The 21,971-nt window shown below is 39.8% G+C and overlaps 1 protein-coding gene across 7 annotated transcripts in view; it reads right to left on the reverse strand.

Annotated features, from left to right (window-relative positions):
* Positions 1-4,221: 4,221 nt before the first annotated feature.
* TXNDC8 (thioredoxin domain containing 8) overlaps positions 4,222-21,971 on the reverse strand; it is a 53,509-nt gene continuing 35,759 nt past the window's right edge. For 3 of the 7 annotated variants that reach the window (XM_084978165.1, XM_084978053.1, XM_084978099.1), the window contains 3 exons: positions 18,725-18,790; positions 5,701-5,766; positions 4,275-4,382 (listed from right to left, as the gene is read on the reverse strand). In XM_084978165.1, coding sequence (XP_084834291.1) covers positions 4,375-4,382; positions 5,701-5,766; positions 18,725-18,790 — 140 coding nt within the window. In that variant the 3' untranslated portion in view covers positions 4,275-4,374. Of the gene's footprint in view, positions 4,505-5,700; positions 5,767-18,724; positions 18,791-21,971 lie in introns of all 7 variants that reach the window. The other 4 variants (NM_001416050.1, NM_001195372.2, NM_001416049.1 and 1 more) reach the window with 4 other exon arrangements.

Genomic DNA, 21,971 nt, shown 5'->3' on the forward strand with positions numbered 1-21,971 from the left:
TCCTTTTACTGTTGACATGGAAGGTAGGCCTGAAATAACAATGAAGAAAATGAAATACCTTCTTGCTCCAACATGTAGAGAGACGCTACAGAATGTAAAACCCTGGAGGCTGAGTGGGTGATTCCATCCATGGCACATCTGGGCATGGTATTCACTCTCCACCCTGCTCCTCTTCTCCAAAGACATTTTTGAGGATGTTCTTTCCAGAGGTCAGTGACTTATGTGAGTTGAGTGTTTATAGGTGGTCCCTGATTTTCATTGGTCTAATGTGTACACATTCCAAGTTCATGTGCAGAACGCCATATTTTCATTGCCACCAGCCATATAGTGATTTGCTAGCCATCTTCTTTACAGTGGCCTGTGCCCTGGGGAATGGGTGGAGGCCTTAGCCAAGGTGATGGGGATGAGATAGGCTGGGACTTGGGATTTGGGACCTTTTACTGGAGTGCTTGCACCTGGACAAAAGTCTCCTGGAGCAACAGAATACAAAAAACTATAAGGGATTAAAAATAACTGCATGCATGTGCAATTGGGGAATTTATGAACCATAATACACAAAAGGCCACAAACCAACTGCCATTTCTGAGGTGCCAAGAGCAAAAGCAGAGTAATGGGTGTGGCCATGTATACAGCACCACCAAGGGGGTGGGCAGACCACCTAAGCTACGCCTCTTGCCCAACCCACCAATTCACCCCTACTCTCAACCCACCAATTCACCCCTACTCTCAACCCATTTAAGCCCCCAACTCAGAGAGTGAGCAAGGGCACTTGTTTCTTGTTTTCACTTTCTAGTGCTGTAGCACAAGTCCCAACAAAGCCTTGCCTGAATTTCTCATCTGGCCTCTAATAGATTTCTGCTGATTAAAGAGTCCAGGGACCCAGGCTGGTTATGGACATATTCACTCCCCTATACTAGTGCCAGTCCTGGTCTAGGCCCAAGGCTCTCAGTCTAGCCCATAGCACCCTGGCCACATTCTTTGACTATTCCTCTAGAGCAACCAGCTCTGGCCTGGGAATCTTGTCTGGCCCAGCCTCTGTCTAAGCCTTACTCAGATATCACCAGGGCTCCACAGAACGGGATGCCTGGGAAATGCGGCAGAGTGACAGGTTCAGGGCCCAATGGGCTCTTGCTTTGGTGGATAAAGGAACTCTTTTTCCTCTGTCCTGGTACATCTGGGCCCAAAGATTTAAAGATTAGGGGCCATAAAACCTTCCATCCTTTCTTAGATGGTGAGGGCAGCCTAATGGGAAAGAGAAACACCAGACCTGATTTTGTGCAGGCAGGCAAACACTCAGATTCCATCAAAACAAGGCACAGTCCCCCTACTCTATAAAGGCTTCCATCTGCCCCACTGAGGCAGGGGTCTGGGTTAGAAAGTGGCAGCATTGTTACCTGAAAAACTGGGTTCTCTGCCAAGACACAACCAAGCCGAAGGGCAGAGGAAGGAAGCATTTCTTACTTGCAAGTAAAGAGAACGCCGGAGATTGTTCTCAAAGCAGTGTCTCCCAGAACCTCAAAATTGGGAAAGTTTTAAGCTAAGGGCACTTGCCTATTCATGATGGGTCTTGAGCAGAAGAGAATTCAATGGGAAATTGGGGCAAAGGTTGACAGAGTCCAGGCTTTAGTTGACTGAAGTCAGGAGGGTCAGAAAAATCAATATCATTATTCCTTATGTGGTCTCAGCTTGTAGTGGCTGTCCTCTATCTGGGTTGGGAGCCTTAGTTCTAGTAGAACTCAAAGACATGTATCGAATTGTTATGTACATTCCTTGATATACATATTCCTTGAGGAATTAGAACTGTGTTTTATCTCTGAACTATTGCTTCTTGACTGCCTTTCCTTCCTTTGTTCCCTTAGGATCATTAATTACTGAGATCTGTTCAAGGGCAAGCATTATAACCAGGCTTAGATGACAGAATCATTTAGGCCTAAAATGACTTCTCTAATGTCAGAAAGTTCTTTTTCTTAGGGGACCCCATACTCTATCTGCCTAAGACATCACTAGCAATAATGAAGACTTTCATAACCAAAGGAAAAAAAAAAACTTTCTTGGAAGCAAACTGCTCTTGTCATTTCCAAGTCCCAGTCTGTTTAACTGTGTGACCTGTAATTTTCATAAAATGTTTCCTCATCTTTAAAACCTCAGGTCAACAGTCATTTCATCAGGAAGCATGCCCTAACTTCTGGCCTAGGTCAAATCTAGGTCAAACAGGATGTCACGTGTTCACAACACTAATGCTTCTCTTCCTCCGTAGCCCTGTCAGGGAGGCTTTTTTTTTTTTTTTTTTCTTTTTAACAAACTTTTAATTTTGGAGTAATTTTGGATTCACAAAAAGTTGCGGAGATACTAAAGAGAGTTCCCGTATACTTCTCACCTGATTCCTGATGTTAATAAATGACCATGGTATATGTCAAAACTAAGACACCAACCCTGGTAAGTACTGTGGGCTAAACTCCAGATTTTATTTGCATGTCACCATTTTTCCCACACATGTCCTTTTCCTGATGTGGTTGGTTTCACTTGGTTTCATGAGTCTCCTCTGGTCTATGCACTGGGCCGGGTACCAGAGCTTTAGAGATGAGTAAGAGAACACACTCTCACCCTATGGGAGTGTTTCAGCCTAAACATCCTATGGGTCAGGATAAGAGCGACTTAAGGCTAAACAGATGTCAAAAGCACTGGTACCCACGCTCCCTGCCAGAGTCCTCCTTTGGTTTGTCCTTTCCTTATGAAGCAAACAGTGATTAACTGATACTTGCATTCCAACGGACAGAGATACATTTATCATTCAGAACACACACAACAGCCTTTTTTTTGGTGTCAGATTGCTCTTTTTTAATCTTTTGCTATTGAGCTAACATTTAATTGGGAGATCAAGGAGCCTACATACTCTAGGTGGATATTTCTTTCCACATATTAACATCTTTGAAATCCAGATGCATCTCACCATGAGTGGCATCTCACTATCGTGGTGGACCAGGTGGCAGGTTTGACAAGGTTGTCAGTGCCTGTGTGTGCACAGATTCATCCAGGGCTGTTCACGTATGGTCACTTGGATCAATTTAGGAGCGTTGGTGATGCCCTACAGGTTGAGTTTAACTGCAGTTTAAAAGATCTTTTAAAAGAAAACACTGTCAGCATTGGAATGAAAAGTTACTATGGATGCAGAAAGGTCTGAACACATAGCAGGAAGATGTAACTTGGGACTAAATGAAGGGGCTAGTCATTGATGGAGTCCCTATTTTCTTGGAATGCAGCACCCTAGTGAAAGGAGTGCTGGACCCAGGAAAGGAGGACATTTGCAGGCAAATGAAATTACATTATATTTTGCTACTGAGATACATGAAAACGAGACATCTCACCACATGCTGGGACAGTGCACCTGAAGGTAGAAGAAATTCTATACGTCCCTTAGAAAAGAGGAAGGAAATTTCAAAGCGTTGGGTGAACTTGGGCAACTCATTTAACTAGACTGTGTCTATTTTATTTTCTGAAAGAAAATAGGGATAAAAGTAGTACTTCACTGTTAGGTAGTAGTGTGTTGGAACTAAATCTTAAGCAGTTCTCAGGAGCCCATTATTATGTACATTTTGTCCCAACTCCATGTTCAGTGATGTCATGTCAGCAGCTTGAAATTTACCAAGTATTTACACCACGGAAATTGGCAATCACTACAAACTGGAACTTTTTCCTCCCAGCGAGCCAGTTTAACATTTACTAGAACATGGCTACTTTTAGGAGGGTTGCAAAGGTTAAATGAGGTGCTGAATACAAAGGGCTTGGTACATGGCCTAGCACATAATAAGTATTTATATATGTGAGCATAGCTGTACATGCATGCTTTTATCCAATGACACTGTTCTATTATAAGGTGATATACGAGAAAAGAATTGTGTGTCACAAACAATGGCTCAGTTGAGAAGAGGCCTATATGTATTTGGAGGGCACCAGGCCAATAAGACATTTATTTGTTTCTTAATGGCTGTGATGGATTCTGTCTTTCACAATTTCTAGAAAACCTTCTCATTGATCTGGTATAACTCAGCTGTGCAGAGCCTCTGCTGTGAAGGTCATTACCTAATAAATGTACTCAGACTAAGTGGGAAGACCAAGGTAGAGAATGGAAATGGGCATCGTCTCTGATAGTGCAAGAATTTTCAGCAATTTTTGCAGTGAGATTGCATATTGAATTCAACCTGTAAAGCATTAGGAGAGAGATCAATAGAACCCTACAATGTTTACTGGAAATAAAAATACAAACGCATTCACTGTGGTCTTTGAAAACGTTGCAAGTGTATTTTGCCGTGGAGATCAGCTTACATGAGTTCTTGAATCTTTTCTTCCAGTTTTTTAACATCAGCTCCACAAAATTCAAAAATCTGTTCACAAATACACAAAGGTGAAATATTTATTGGTTCAAATATGGCAAAGATGAAGAAGCTTTGAGGAATTTTGTTCCTGTTTGTCAATTTATCCTCTCATTTCCATCATCTGCAAGATACTTTAAATATAAATACACATTAAACATATTAAATTTCTTACATTGTAATTATTTGTCATCTTTCCAAAACTGTTTTGCTCATGTTTTGCCAGATTTATATAATTCTTCATAATATTCTTCCGCACTAAGATCTAAAACATATTGTGTTGTTGGAAATGAGGAAACCCGGTCATTGAAACTTCTCAGAGCATTATATACTGATCTTGAGGGCTTGTTAATTCATATACATGATCCCCTGAATTTGAATGGCTTGTGATTTCCCATGCCTTGACTTTAGCCCAAGTAATAGTATCTTAATCAATTGATTCTCAGAAGTGCTTTTTTTCTCTTTTCTTTTCTTTCTCTTTTTCTTTCTTTCTTTCTCTTTCTTTCTTTCTTTCTTTTCTTTCTCTCTCTCTCTCTCTCTCTCTTCCTTCCTTCCTTCCTTCCTTCCTTCCTTCCTTCCTTCCTTCCTTCCTTCCCCTCTCTCTCTCTCTCTCTCTCTCTGCTGTTTAGGGCTGCACCAGTGGCATACGCAAGTTCCTAGGTCAGGGGTCAATTTGGAGCTATAGCTGCCAGCCTACGCCACAGATGCATCGACACTGGATCCATGCCATGTCTGTGACCTATGCCACAGCTCATGGCAACGCTGGATCCTTAACCCACAGAGTGAGGCCAGGGATTGAACCTGCAGCCTCATGGATACTAGTCGGATTTGTTTCTGCTGCGCTGCAATGGGAACTCCCTGAAGCACGTTTTCTTTTCAAAATCACATCTCTGAATCAAGATGCAATTCCACAGTGGATAGTATATTTGAAACATTTTTTTTCAGTGGGAGATAAAATAATGGTGCATCTGTCAATAAGCATCTTACATTTGATAAAACATGGAAGTTTATGATAGTTTGGTACCAACCAAATAAAGCATTTGAAGAGAAGGAAGAGTGTGGGTAAACTGAGGCTGAGATTGAGGGAAGACTTGAGTTTCCAATGAGGGAGGTTTCAGCAGCCCAAAAATAGTGTTAGGACTTTGTGGGCAGGGGTTTCTACTTTACAACTAACTTAGTGCTCAGTGTGCACCAGAGAAGTAACTGTGCCCCCATCTAATGGTTCTCCTTCCCTGGGTAGCAGTATGGTACCCGTGGGCATCATGGTTCATTCTATTCCTTGAAAGTAAACCCCACTCTCGTGACTCTGTCTTGATCCCATATCACTTACCGGTGTGCTCAGGGATCCACTTCCATAACAGCAAATTGCTCTTTTGATTCTTGAGAATAGGTTTACCTAAGTGTGGGTGCAGAATTTCATGATTTATCTGGGTTGTCTGGTTTGTAGCCATCTCCTCTATAAATAGTTCTCTTGGGCCTTGGCTATCAGGGGAGGAAGGTGCCAGAAAGGATCTGCAAAAGTCTCTTCCCCAAGGGTCAGTGGCAGCTGGATGGTGCCTCGAGGACATGAATGGAGATTTCCAGGGAGAGGTGATTTTCATGACCATGGGGTTATGGCATGCCTGTGCCCACCAAGGGCAGCCAGAAGCCACAAGTGCCCTAAGAGCCTTGGCTGCCATGGAATTTGACTTCTCTTCCTTCTAGATACATTGATCCTAGTCCAGGGCACCCATCACCCACCCTGTTACCTGAGCTGGGAAACTGAGGCCACTTAAACTATTCATATACATTCAGAACATTACATAAATTCCGCACACTTTGGGGAGTTATTACAAAAAAGAGCCCACCTATGTAATCACGTCCCCATCGAGATGTAGATAGAGCTATGGCATCTCACTCCCAGTCATTACCCTGTGCCCAAAGCCAAACACTATTCTGGGTTTTTCATCTCGAATCACCTTAGACTGTTTTTGAACTTTTATGAATGGAATTCTGCTGTACGTAGTATGTATTCTTTTGTGTTTGGCTTCTTTCATTCAAAGTGATGCTTACGAGATTTATCTGCGTCATGGCCATTTTTCAGTGTGCTTGTTCATACTCATTGCATGACTATAACACAGTTTATCCATTTTGGCTATGACCACCAGTGCTGCTGGGAACCTTCTTTTCCACAATCTTGTGGGGGCCTCTTTGGGGGGGCATCTGAGCACACATTTTGGTTGGGTTCTATTGTTTATCTGAAAGGGGGATTACTGAATTCAGCTTCAGGAAGAGATACACGACGTTACATCAGTGTTCACTCCACCAGCAGGGGATGAATGTTTTGTTTGTTCCACATGCCTGACAGCACTTGACATGGCCAGTCTTTTTCATGCTGGCCATTCGGGAGGCTTTAGGTGACATTAAATTTGTTTCTGAATTCGGTAGATTTTACCCCATCTGCTTCCACCTGGATTCTAGCAACAGCTTACACTGTTTCTCTTTCTCCAGTCTCATACCCATTAGGTCTCTTCTCCCCCTTGGAAGCTCAAAAACAGAAATCCTGTCATGCTATCCCCTTCTTTGTAAAATTCTTCAGGGTTTCTCCATCATCATAAAATCCATGCTTCTTACAGGGAGTCCTTGATTTTGTCCTTTCTACCTCTACTGTTGCTCTCTACAGTAAACTATGAACTCTCGCAACACTTGAGAGTCGGACCTATTTATTCATTTAATAAATACTAAATGAGTGCCTACCATGAGCAGGACATATAGTAAACAAAACAAGACAAGCACCCCGTCTGGTGATAATTGTATAATCTTATACTACTGGTGTGTGATTATCAAGTAACTCCTGACCCATGCCTGTGACATTTTATAACCCTCTGCTTTTTCCTATATTTAATTGCTTGCTAATCCTAACTATTCTCTAAGATACAACTCATGAAGACGTCCCCAAAGTCTTTCTTGGTCTTCTCATTGTACCCAGTGCAGTTCACTGTTAAAGAGTTGATCTTATTATCTGTCTTCCCTACTAGACTAAGGGTGGGGACTCTATTTTTCCCTCTGTAGTTTTAGTTTTAGATACTAAAACTATCTTGCCCACAACCTACTCAGAGTAGGGGCTCTATTAATGGTGTTAGGCTGAAATGAGTTGAGCTAAGCTGACTTCTGGTGATTGAGGTCCAAGACTGTGTTGTAAGTATCAAAGATTAGGTGCTACCTCTTTTATTCTTTCTTTATCCAGTTTGCTGAAGGCAAATGTTATATTTTTGTCTCCCTGTCTAATGTGAGGCTTTGCGTACAAGATTTTAATGAATGTAGTTAGTGAATGAGGAGTAGCTTACTGATAAGAGGTTATTTCATAAGTAGCTTTCTTTTGAAGGGATATATATATGCAAGGCCACTAGCATATAATTTCTGCTGCAAATGTTTTCTAATTTTAACCTGAATATTTAGCTGTACCCCTCAAAGGCACACTCCACTCTGAAGCATGAGGAAGTGGGTTTACCTCATTCTTGTCAATGCCTGCACTTTTCATCTATAGTTGCTACGCTAATGACTGCTAATGAAAATGATAAGCTCCAATTTGCAAAGGCCAGTGGGATGGATACAGGATGGTTGTACAGGCATAACAGAACCACCCAAGTCCAACAGTCAGGGAAAAAATCTCCAAACTTTTATCATGGACATTTTCAAACATACACAAAAACAGAATAATAAAGTGGATCCCCCTATTTATCCACCACTTGGGTAAAATCAAAAACATTCAATCACCTACAAAGAGTCTAGTCCTATCACTGGGAAAATGCAAAGGGGCCAGAGGGACAGTGACTTCTGAAAACATAAATTAAGGAGACTGGCTGGTGATGTACTCACAGGATAATTCTAAAATGCTTTGGCCAGTTGATATGCAGTTTGGTTGAGTGAACACTGAAGTTATGTTTGGACCAGCTGTATGAAAGCTCAACAATTTTCAGACGTCTGTAGTGAGTTAACAACAACAACAGCAGCAGCAGAAACAAAGTTCTCAAAGCCATAGCAGCAAATAACAACACAAAAAAGCCCAACCAATCAACCTACACAAGATACTTTGGGGGGGGATGGCTATAGAAATATTGAAATAGTATGATGTTCTTTCACTTTAGGAAGGGTTTATTAAGACATTGAACCTGATTAATAACATGAAAAGGATATGGCCAACAAGGGAACCTTTAAAAGAACCTTCTATTGAGAGGTGAACAGTGTTAATTACCATTTGATCCTATCTTGGCTTCTTTCTCTGACTCCACCTACACCCATTCTTTCCCCAGAACCACCTGCCTCAAACTGCAGGTGTTTTTACACTTCCTCTTTGACTTTCACAACACCCTGAGCAGGCCCTGAAAATGCCAGCTGGTCAATTAAGGCTTTGAGAGTTGAGCAAAAGCCAACTAAGAAGACACAGCCTCTTCAAAATAGTCTATTTCAAACAGTTTGGATTTAAAGGCACATAAAATCAAGAAAAGAGCATATAAAACAATCTATTCACTAATTTTTCCCTGATATATACTGGCCTTTTTCTCAATTTGTTCCAATAGTGAGATTTCAGTAACATACTAATTCACTTTCATTTTACTGTAGCAGATTTAGAAACTGCCTGTGCATTTGTTTCTTAGTGCACTGGTGGCAAAAATAATGTCTAAAGTGTTTTTCATCTTTCTATGCTAGGAGTTGGCAAACTTTTTTGGTAAGGGACCTGATAACTATTTTAGGCCTTGCCAGGCATATGGTCTCTATCAAAATGGCTCAAATCAACTTTCTGTACTATATGCAAATTTTATATAAATTTAAATTTTTTCTATAAAAATATAACAATTATATAATATAAAAGTATAGTTCATTTTTGATAATGATAATGTGGCAATAAACTTCCTTGTACAAAAAACCTATCAAATCAGCTATTGTGGTGCAAAGGTAGCTATAGACAATGTTTAAACAAATGGGCATTGCTGTCTCCAGGTAAAATTTTATTTACAAAATCTGGTGGAGGGTCCGACTTGGCCCTGGGGTCATAGTTGGCCACCCCTGGTCTATGCCATCAACTGAAGCTGCTACAAGATAGTCACTCAAAACAATGTGGATTTCTGATAAAGGGAAAAAGAGGCATGAGTCTAGTGTTGTGGGAACTCATCTCACTGAGAATAGGACAAGGGATTTTAAATCCTGGCCAGGGTAGATGTCATCCTGCCTGTTACTGCCAATGTGGGATGGAATTTTGTTCTCAGGGATAAAAATAGGATTGGAGCCATTCCTTTCAATGGCCTATACTCTTGTTCTCATGTTTCCATTTAACAATCTGCTCAACTGTTCACTATTGGGAAAACATACCTGTTTCCTCTATCCCTTCACTTACTTCTCAAGTTCAAAGGTGAGCTTATCAATTGAGCCTAGACAAAGACGTGAGTTCATGCCTCTCCTCCTCTCCCTCTTTGGGAGTGTTTGCTCAGTGGACAGGTCTGTTTTCCTTTAGGGAAAGCATATCTGAAGAGAGTCTAACATCTGCCTTCTACAGATAGCTCTGGAGAGTTATCACCCTCTGTCCTCACTTTGGGGGCTCAATAGCTGTGAAAAGCAGCAGTATTTTCTCCACCTGGGTAAGTAAGTTTCTCCTCTGCAGCCCCAGATTCTCCTATAGGTGGGTCACCTCAAGGTCTAGGTTCCAGGGATTGGTAGGAAGTCTTTTGATATGGGTCCAAGACATGTTCTTCTACTGCCATGATTTAGCATTACCGCTGCTTTTAACAAAGGTGACAATCTGATTTTCCACATGAATCCATGTGAGAAAAGAGGCAGTAGGTCTTGTTGCTTCCTCCTTCTGTGGCTAGGAATGTGGTCCTTCAAGTGTTCCTTGGGTTCTATAAAGCTGGAGTAGTGGACTATGTCATGTTGGCTTATCAAATTGCTTTGTACGAATATCAATAATGATGGCATGCACTTGGTTTTATTGTTGGGGTTCTTAGTTTCCATTGTCATGGCTGGCTGTGTAGCAATGGTTGTTTTAACCAGATATGTCTGTGACCAGTCCCCACATAAAAATACTCAGAGACTCAAATCCCTAGGCAGAGACACTCTACACATGGCCTTCAAGTTCATTGCTAGGGGGAACACTCTCCTAAGTATCCTTGGATGAGGAAGAACATTAGAAGTTTCTGCTAAACCTTTCTAGGCTCCAACAATGCATATCTTTTCCCCCTGATCCTTTAACTCTGTATTTTTTCTGTAATAGATCTTAGTTATAAATATGCTATTGAGCCTTGTAAATTCCTCTGGTGAATCACTGAATGAAACATCCCTATATTTCAATAATCTAAAATTTACAGAAGAATAAGGGCTGGGACTAGGGTGGAAAATTTAAGGAGCACTAAAAACTTAGTCATCAAGATAAATAATATCTTAATAAATATATATTTTTTGGCCATGCTCGTAGCATGTGGAAGTTCCTGGACCAGGGATTGAACCTGCACCACAGCAGCCACCCAAGCTGCTGCCACAGGGGAACTCATATATACATTTACATAAATGTGTGTGTACACACACACACACCTTTTTTCTTTTTTGGTTGCCCTGAGGCATATGGAGTTCCCAGGCCAGGGATCGGATCCAAACCACGGTTGCGAGCTACACACAGCTGTGGCAATGCCAGATCTTTAACCTGCTGTGTCAGGCCGGGGATTGAACCTGCATCCTAGCACTGTAGAGACACTGCCAATCCCATTGCACCACAGTGGGAACGTCAATAAATATCTTTCGAAGTATTAAAATTTAATTCAAAAAACCCATGATAAACAAAACTCAAAAATCCAAATAAAGACAAGTTTCTACACTACATGTGCAATATCTTGCCTCACTTGCCTCACCCAGATCCCTGCCCTGTGACAAGTAATTACTGCCTTTAAGTTGCTAAAGTTGAGAGCCTTATCTTTAGCAATGGTGCTAAAAGTTGTTAAAAGGGTGATAAATAGTTGTCATACTTCTCTGACTTTCCCTTCATGTCACAAAGCTCCTAACTCATCTAATCAATTAATCTCTGCCAATGTATCTGCTACTTATGAGGCTGACATGTAACCCCTTTTAGGGAATCTACACCCCTCAGAGCCCTGAAGACCCCATGAAAGTTCTCTTCTTTTCCCACTCACGCAGAATCCCTCTGTAACTAACACAATCCATTAAGGCTGAATATGTTGCGTAATTAATTTCTGAATGGTAAGATGACTTAGCATAAATGAATATTGTAGTTACTCAAAGAGTTGCAGAGGTCTCTTGTAACCTTTATTTCTAAATTTCTATTTATCTATACGTTTTCAGGGAGATAGGTGTATCAACTAGATCCTGGAGTTCTAATAATAGCTACATTTTATAGGGTGTATCAGGTCTAGTGCTAGGCATTTTATTTACACTATCGACAATTTTCATGACCATAATTCAAAGACACGTGAGACTATCTCTACAGCACAAAGAATGAAATGGTGCCTTAAGGTGGTTAAGGCACTTTCCTAAGGTCCCCCACTAACATGAAGCAAACTTGGAATTCAACCTATAATCATCTGAGTTCAGTGTTGGCAAAAGCTAGCCACAGACACTCTTTAAAGGGGTGGGTCAGATACTATTTTTTATAAACTTGAACAATGAGCATTTGGGAGGGTGGTTCTCCAGGGACCCCCGTCTTCCTCACTTTCACTGTCTCACCTGTTGTCCCTGCCTGACTCTTGAAGACACTGCGTGTGATCCCTGCTTCCAATCCTGTCCTCTTTCTAGCCCATGAAGGTGCTACCTGGAATTCTTTTATTCTCTGTACCTACTTCAAGGAGAATGCTTGCTGGAAATGTCTTCCATGACCTTATCTGGAACCCTGCGGTTTACGCACATAAGGACAATAGCTTCCTCTCACTTAATGCGAGAGTTCAGTTCTTCTGAATTATTCATTTGTGAATCACTCATTCGCTAGCATCTATGTACCCAGATCCCATTGTTCTCATCTTTTCTAAGTGCTTTGGGAAAACATTTTACTCTTATACTGAAAAATGAAAGATGGAGCCAGCTTTTAATACTTGGCCTATTTTTAAGCAGTTGCCCAAGACTTGCTAAATTGTTGTTACTCTTCCTTTCCTCTACTTCATACACTTAACACTGACTTTGGTCTGGAAGCAATGTTATTAACCAGGGGGATCTACTGATGGGCTTCAGAATGTCATTGAGTACCCTAGCACTAAACGCACATTTCAGTCTACATGCATATGTGTATTTTTTTTGGAGAGAATATGGTCTTTGCTGGATTTTAAGGGGGTCTCTAAACCAAATTTATGATCTACCTATAATAGAATATAGTGTAATATTCTTGTTACAAAAATCAGCCAAGGTTTTTGATGTATCATCTGAAAGACAACACAGGGATACACTCTTTGTTAACTCTTCCTTCCCCTCTTCCTTCTTCTTCTTTTCAACCACAGTTATCTTACTGGAACATGCTATGATGTCCTAGATGAAAACACCGTAGAATATAGCAGGAAGGAACACGCTCACCTTACTTATTACCTGAAATTTGCTTTGGCTGGCCTTTACCCTAAAGTTGTGGAAAAAATGCCAGCTATTGTTTATAGTGCATTCCAGCCAGATGTTCATCTAGCCTCTGCATGAAACCTTCCAGCACCAGGGAAGGCCCATTATCTACCATGATTTAGGTCACTGGTATGCAACTTCATTTGTTTTAATTTTTTTAAAGTTTTATTTTGTTTATATTCTATGGATTTTGAAAATACTGGAAACAAGCCAGATTCAAGGGCAAGATAAAATAACAAAACTGTTAAAGGATGATCCAGTGTGGTGATGGCAGTTAGGAAATGCCAGGAAGCTGAAGGTAAGGGAGGGTAATGTATTCGAGAAGAAGAGGTAATCTTGAGATTTTTGGCAGCAATGGAAATAAAGAAACCCAAGGGATTCCCTAAGTCTTCTGATGTAATGCAAGGAAGCAGATCATATTTCGAAGGGAAGTGAATATTCTCCAAACTCTAATGTTCCATGAGAAATTATTAAGAGGCTTTTTATACAATGCACATTTTAAAAGGCATTAATGGACAGTGGCTCTTTGCCAGCTGTTTTACCAGAAATGTAAAGACCTTTCTTATAACAGTTCTTCATAGAAGCTAGATTCTAGGTTTTTTTTTTTTTTTAGATAAAGAGTTCTTAATGGCTTCAAGAAGTCAATTTTCAGTTGCATCATCCCAGAAGAAAGAGAGGAGCACATTTTTGGAAGTGTTCTCAAAGAAGTGAATTTCATTTTTCTCTACCTCCAGGAAAACTGTTCATTGTCACTGTCAATTCTATTGAGGGAGGAGGGAATTCACGAGCATGGATCTTTTTTGCCTGGCCACCTTAAACTTCCTCTGTTTCTAAGGATTTTCCTGTGTGGACCACTACAACACAGAGCCTGGAGGGAATTTCAGAGATGTCATGGTTTGCCTGCAGCTATCGAGGCAATGGTTAGAAGTGGGGACTTTGTAGAATTCCCATCGTGGTGCAGCAGAAACAAACCTGACCAGGAGCCATGAGGTTGCCAGTTTGATCCCTGCACTCATTCAGTGGGTTAAGGATTCAGCATTGCTGCGAGCTGTGGTGTACGTCGCAGATTTGGCTCAGATCTGGTGTTGCTGTTGCTGTGGCTGTGGCGTAGGCAGGCAGCTGTAGCTCCAATTAGACCCCTAGCCTGGGAACCTCCATATGCCGCAGGTGTGGCCCTAAAAAGTAAAAAAAAAAAAAAAAAAAAAAGTGGGGTCTTTGCAGAAGCCCTATAGGGCTGCTCAGATACCATATGCTGGAGGTTGAGTCAAAAGAGGTAAAAGATTTGTAATTCTGTGTCTTTGTTATCACCTCCCTCCTCTTTTGCACCTTTGTCTTTTGCACAGAAGATTGATATTCTTTGTCAAATGGAGCCAGCATTACAAATCTTTTCCACAAGTTTTCAAATGATATCTAAATTGATCCAGGTATGAAACTTTCTGTAGATATGATTATATATAAATACAAAAAAATTTAGGAGACATTTGATATTATGACATAAATCATCTGAAGGTTTTTTTTTTTTTTTTTTTTTTTAAACCTCCATAACTAGCATGCTAAATTAGTACTATTCAGTGAGAAATTCCATTCTCAAGAAAATTTCTTGGGACCTGGGTATCCATACTGTAATCAGAGGCTTGCTAGATGACTCTGGAATTAGAATACAGGGAGGCAGGTCAGCATAACAGGGAGAGTCATCAATTCAGTTGATTTTATTTTCCTTTTTCTTTTTTCTTTTTTGTCTTTTTAGGGTTGTACCCAAGGCATATGGAAGTTCCCAGGCTAGGGGTTGAACCTGAGCTATAGCCACCGGCCTACACCAGAGCTCATGGCAATGCTGAATCCTTAACCCACTGAGCAGGGCCACAGATTGTACCCATATCTTTATAGATACTAGTAGGGTTCATTACCGCTGAGCCACAGCGGGTGCTCCTGATTTTATTTTCCATTGGCTAATTGGCCTAAAATTAAAATTTGAGATCCCTAATGATCCCTAGAATATAGGAATTTTGTTCCATTAATTCATTTTGTTCCATTAATTCGAAAGGGATCCTGTAGACCCCAGTTAAGAAATACTTGATTATAAGAGGTCCCTCTCCTGCCAAGGTGGGGGGGGGCTCTTCCACCTCCATACAGAACTAAGACCAAGCAGGGCCAAGATTTCCTCAAAAGCCTAGTTATGGATTTGCTCAAGAGCCTAGGCACATTATCAAATTGACAACCCCAAGTTTGTTTCATGAAACAGAGAGGAAATTGTTGAGCTATGAAGCAACATTATCTGCAGAAATGAAATCAGAAAGCTGTTCTGGGAGTTCCTGTGTGGCTCAGCAGAAACGAATCTGACTAGCATCCATGAGGATGTGGGTTCGATCCCTGGCCCTGCTCAGTGGGTTAAAGATATGGTGTTGCTGTGAGCTGTGGTGTAGGTCGCAGATGCACTTGGATCCTGCATTGCATAGGCATAGGCCACAGCTACCCCTAGCCTGGGAACCTCCATATGCCAAGGGTGCGGACCTAAAAAAAACAAACAAAAAAAAAGAAAGCTGCTCTGAGCTGGAGAGAAATCTTCTCTGAGTCAGATTAATAAGAGGACAAAACCAGGATGGGAGGCAAAGCTGGTGGTGGGAAAGACAACAGGATTCACTTGCTTACTCATTCATTCATTCATCTGCCCACCCACTTATTAATCAACCCCCAAATGAGTATCTTCTATCTGGGGAGGTGTGATTGTCTTTCTCCTAGGCACTGGGGTTTCAAATCATACATGAACAATTCCAAGTGCTTGGAATAGCATGAGAAAAATACATGAAGTTAAGATCTGAGTCAAACAAAAATGGACTTTTAAAGGTAGACTGGGCCAACATTATGGAGAAGTTTGAAAGTCAGACTTGAATACAAGAGTCTAGTCTTGATTTTATAGGCAATGGAGGGGGAAGGATATCAAATTTTAAATAACATGAAATACAGGGAGCTGTGTAAGAATCTATTTGGGAAAGAGAACGGAGCTTTGGTGTGCACTTGGGGGTGAGGAGGGCTATTGCAATTTTTTTTGTTGTTTTAATGGCTGCACCTGTGGCATGTGGAAGTTCCTGGGCCAGGGGGAGAGTTGCACCAGCGACCTATGCTTCAGCTTGCTGCAACACTGGATTCTCAACTGATTGAGGCCAGGGATCGAACCCGCATCCTGACAGAGACAATGTCAGGCCCTTAACCTGCTGAGCCACAATTGTAACTCCTGAAATTAAGTTAAAGGTATTTACATCTAGAACTAGCAATGGGGATGAAATTACTAATGGAGAGAGGTAGAATGGAAAAAAGAATCTAGGGAAACGCTTCTATTTGAGAACAGCAGGAGACAAAGAAACTAGAGGAGAACTTGGGGAGGAACCAGTGAGAGATGCCAAAAGAGGAAGAAGTTTCCAGGAGAGAGACACTGATTAGTTAAAGATGTTTTTGTGTAATCAAGGAATAGCAGGATTAAGAAATGGCTATTTAAACTAGGTGCTGGGAGAGCCCTGGTGTCTTTCAAGAGAGTAGATGAGGGAATGAGTGGGAAATGAGAATTGAAAGCAGGAAATATATTCTATTCTTTCAAGAATTAGACCATGAAATAAAGGAGAATAGTCTGAGAGAACATCAGATATATTCATAAGAAACGTTTTAGTTGCAAATGCCAGAAAAAGCAACCCAAAGTTCACATAACTGAAGAATGTATGGGAGTAGTTGAGGCATCAGGTATGGATAGACTCAGGGTTCAATCCATGCCGTTGGTGCTTCTTGGCCTGACACGGCTTTCCTCTGTTTAGTGACTTCATTTTTAGGTTCCCTTTGGTGGCAAGCTAGCTGTAATAGCTTCAGCCACATATCTTTCCAAATTCAAATGCAATACAATCAAGAAAAGAAAGCTCCTTAAGCAAAGTCCTGAAATTAGTTCCGGCTGGTCTTGGGTTGGCTTGACTGAAGTGAAGGGCCCATTCACTGATGGAATTCACTGATTAGTCTAGCCCTGGAGATGGAGCCCTGAGGAAGCACATGGACTAAGCAGGGGAAAGGTCTTAGTTTCCTGGAGGAAAATCAGAGAACTGTTACTAGGGAATGGAGAAGGGTAGTCGAGTGGCAAACATAACAAAGATCCATACACGAAGTTTGAAAAAGGTTAACTGATGGATTAAAAACCTGGCAGAAGGGAGGGATGCAATCAAGAGATGATTGGAACTGACTTCAAAGGAGGAAGCATCATCATCTCTGAGATGGAAGAGAGGGGGGAGATAATAAGAGATGACACATAAAGAATGTGACAATATAAGGTGGGGGGAGTTGAGGATGTATATAACCAGTTTCAACTTTCAAGTACAAACACAAGAAAGGGAATGGGTAGTGTTATTTTTTTTTTTTTTTGGAAAAATTATTTAAGTCTATTGCTTCAGCTATATTACAGCAAATACATACAAATAAAGAGAAACTGAAGATAAAATTTCACAGCTAGTATATCAAATGCCCTCATTCTCTATACTGCAGACATAATCCTCACAAAGTTTAAATCCAATTTTTTTTACTTTACACAGATTATTCATAACTCCTATTTTTAATTCATTTTTTTAAAGTTCAATCATTAAGATGTTTTTAAAAATTTTAATACAATTTTGAAAGATTACTTTCCACTTACAGTTATTACAAAATACTGCTATATTCCTCATGTCAAACAATACACCTTTGAGCCTATGTCACACCCAATAGTTTGTACCTCCTACTGCTCCACCTCTATGTTGCCCTTCCCCACTCCTCATTGGTAACCACTACTTTGTTCTCTTTATCTCTGAGTCTGCTTCTATCACAATCCTTTTCAATTGCATACTGTTTCATAGAGTAGGTGTAAAGTGGCTTACTCTACTTTAAATAAAAGACAATTTGTTAGAAAGAGTGCTATAATTACTCTACACTTAGCTGTTTATTTTTCCATGAAGTTATTTCTTTAGCCAAAGTTCTTAAGAATGGATCATGTATGAAAGGAAATGAACAGTTTGTTCCTCTTAAGTAGGCTGCAAAATCCCCTTTTATAAGGTGGGCAAAAGTGTCAATGCTCCCAGCATTGGAATTACTGATAGAATTACTGATTTCTTCACATACCAAGTATCTGAGATATTTCATTCCATAAACACCTTCGGGATAACAGCATTACATACCCATGTGTGTCAGGAAGGGTCTACATTTTTTAGTTATATTAATTCACTTCATTTTCACAACCCTGTGTGTGGGGGCGGGGGAGACTTGTTTTCATCTGTGTTCTTACAGATACGGAAACTAAGATACCAAGAGGTTAAGTCAACTGTTAGGAGGTAGAAGAACTGGTTTTTGAACCACAGAAATTTAGAACCTGAGTGCTCATCCACTAGGCTGCATTACCTGGAGATACTTTTTGATTAACACTGGCTGAAGTGTCATTAAAAACTTGCGTATGTTTGTGCAAGAATGTCATCATGCCCTTTGTTGTAAGATTCTTCGTTGATGGTTCTTCCCCAGAGAGGGATAAAACTGCAGTATTTCGTTTGGATTTGGACAACTTGAACTGTCTGAATGGGGAGATTTATCATAATTCATTCATACTTTTTTCTTTACCCCCTTGCCAATATGTAAAGTTCAGAAACCAAGAACTACATTGCTAAGATTAAAAATAAATATAGTTGTTTCATCCATCCAGGATACCCCAGGCATTTTTCCCCCCCTAAGACTCTGATGGTTCTGTGATCTATTTCCGTCTGCCAGTTACCATGGAAACATACCTTTTGGGTTTGCTTGAACATCTGAAATGTGGGTATTGCATTGATGTGATAAGTTCTGGCCAACTCCTGGAAAAGAAGAAATGGCGTGAAGGTGAAATTTTGGTATTCTCTCTCTCCAGCAGGCATGGTACTTGATGATGCCTCAGGAGTTATGTTTGAGACCCCAGGGACAGCTGATACTTTCCAGATTCTTCTGCCAGGAACTTTTCTAACATATCCTCAAAGACTCCAGGAATGTTAAAATAGAAAATGACTGCTAATGCTGTGTATCACATTAATAAATTTGCGGATATTGAAGAATCCTTGCATCCCTGGGATAAATCCTACTTGATCATGGTGTATGATCTTTTTAATGTGTTTGTATGTGATTTGCTAATATTTTCTTGAGGATTTTTGCACCTATGTTCACCAGTGATATTGGCTTGTAATTTTCTTTTTTTGTGGTATCTTTGTTTAGTTTTGGTATCAGGGTAATAGTGGCTTCATAGAATGAGCTTGGGAGTGTTCCTTCCTCTGCAATTTTCTGGAAAAGCTTCAGAAGAAGAGATGTTAACTCTTTTTCTGAATGTTTGGTAGAACTCAGCTGTTAAGCCACCAGGTCCAGGACTTTTGTTTTTTGGATGTTTTTAATTACATTTTCATTTTCAGCACTTGTGATTGGTCTATTCATATTTTCTATTTCTTCCTGGTTCAGTCTTGGTAGGTTGTACCTTTGTAAGAATCTATCCATTTCTTCTAAGTTTTCCATTTTATTGGCATACAGTTGCTCATAGTAGTCTTTCATAATCCTTTGTATTTCTGCAGTGTCAGTTGAACTTCTCTTTTTTCATTTCTAACTTTATTGATTTGAATCCTCTCCTTTTTTTTTCTTGGTGAGTCTGGCTAATGGTTTATCAATTTTGTTGATCTTTTCAAAGAACAAACTTTTGGTTTCACTGATCTTCTCAATTGTTTTCTTTGTTACTAATTTCTGCTCTAGTCTTTATGATTTCTTTCCTTCTACAGATCAGAAACAAGAGAAGGATGTCCTCTTTAACCAATGTTATTCAACATAGTCTTGGAAATCCTAGCCATGGCAATTAGAGAAGAGAAAGAAATAAATGGAATCCAAATTGGAAAAGAAGAAGTAAAACTATCACTGCTTTCAGATGACATAATTTTATACCTAGGAAAATCCTAAAGAAATTATCAGAAAACTGTTAGAGATCAATTAATTTGATAAAGTTGCAGGATACAAATTTAATGCACAGGAATCAATTGCATTTCTATATACTAAAAATGAAAGTTCAGAAAGAGAAATTAGAGAAACCATCCCATTTACCATTACACCAAAAAGAGCAAATACTGAGGAATAAACCCACCTAAAGAGAAAAATGACTTGTACTCTGAAAACTATAAGACGCCAATGAAAGAAATAAAAAAAGACACAAATAGATGGAAAAATATACCATGCTCTTGGATTGGAATAATAAATACAGTCAAAATGACAATACTACCTAAGGTAATCTACAGATCAATGCAATCCCTATCAAATTACCAATGACATTCTTTACAGAACTAAAATAAACTATTTTAAACTTTGTATGAAACCACGAAAGACCTTGAATAGCCAAAGCAATATTGAAAAGAAAAAAACGGAAGTAGAGGAATCAGACTCTCTGACTTTAGACTCTACTACAAAGCTACAGCCATCAAAACAGTATGGTACTGACACCTATTGATCCATGGAACAGGATAGAAAGCCCAGAAATAAACCCAAACACCTATGGTCAATTAATCTATGACAAAGGAGGCAAGAACATACAGTGGTGGAAAGATAGTCTCTTCAATAAATGGTTCTAGGAAAACTGGACAATTGCACATAAGAGAATGAATTTAGAACATTTTCTAATACCATACACAAAAATAAACTCAAAATGGATTAAAGACCTAAATGTAAGGCCAGATACTATAAAACTCCTAGAGGAAAACATAGGCAGAATGCTCTTTGACATAGATCACAGCAACATCTTATTTGATCCACCTCTGGAATAAAGACAATAAAGACACAATATTGGGACCTAATTAAACTCAAAAGCTTCTGCACAGCAAAGGAAATCATATAAAAAAACCAAAAAGACAACCCACAGAATGGGAGAAAATTTTTGCAAATGACTCAATGGACAAAGGTTTAATCTCCAAAATATAAAAAAAAACTCACACAACTCAAGAACAACAACAACAACAACAAAAATTACCCAATTGAAAAATGGGCAGTAGACCTAAATAGACATTTCTCCAAAGAAGACATACAGATGACTATCAGGCACATGAAAAAATGTTCAACATCGCTAATTATTAGAGAAATGCAAATCAAAACTACAATGAGGTGCCACCTCACACCAGTTAGAGTGGCCATCATTAATGAGTCAACAAATAACAAATGCTGGAGAGGATGTGGAGAAAAGGGAACTCTCCTACACTGTTGGTAGGAATGAAAATTGGTACAATCACTATGGAAAACAGTATGGAACTACCTCAGAAAACTAAATATAGAACTACCATATGATCTAGAAATCCCACTCCTGGGCATATATCTAGACAAAACTTTCATTGAAAAAGATACATGCACACATATCTTCATTGCAACACTATTCACAATAACCAAGATATAGAAACAACCTAAATTCCTGTTGACAGATGAATGGATTAGGAAGATATGGCACATATATACAAGGGAATTCTACTCAGTCATAAAAAGTACAAAATAATGCCATTTAAAGCCACATGGATGGAACTAGAGACTCTCATATTGAGTGAAGTAAGTCAGAAAAGAGAAAGATAGATACCATATGATATCACTTATATGTGGAGTCTAAAATATGGCACAAATGATTTATCTACAAAACAGAAAAGATCATGGACTTATAGGACAGACTTGTGTTTGCCGGGGGGAGGGGGAGGGTATGGGATGGATTGGGAGTCTGGGGTTAGAGGATGAAAACTGTTGTGTGTGGAGTGGACAGTCAATAAGATCCTGCTGCATAGCACAGGGGACTATATATCTAATTGCTTGTTATGGAACATGATGGAGGTTAATGTGAGAAAAAGAATGTATATACATACATATGACTGGGTCAATTTTTCTGTGCAGCAGAAATTGACAGAACATTATAAATCAATCATAATAAACATTTTTTTAAAAAGAAAATGTCTCTAGTATTCCTGAGTTTTCTCATGGAAGAGCTCTAGGAGGCAGTTGAGAGAT

The sequence above is a fragment of the Sus scrofa genome, chromosome 1 (assembly GCF_054392235.1).
Source record: "Sus scrofa isolate SSC_HxYL_T2T_F1_AM1 chromosome 1, Sscrofa_HxYL_maternal_Yorkshire_Landrace_v2.0, whole genome shotgun sequence".
Taxonomy (NCBI): domain Eukaryota; kingdom Metazoa; phylum Chordata; class Mammalia; order Artiodactyla; family Suidae; genus Sus; species Sus scrofa.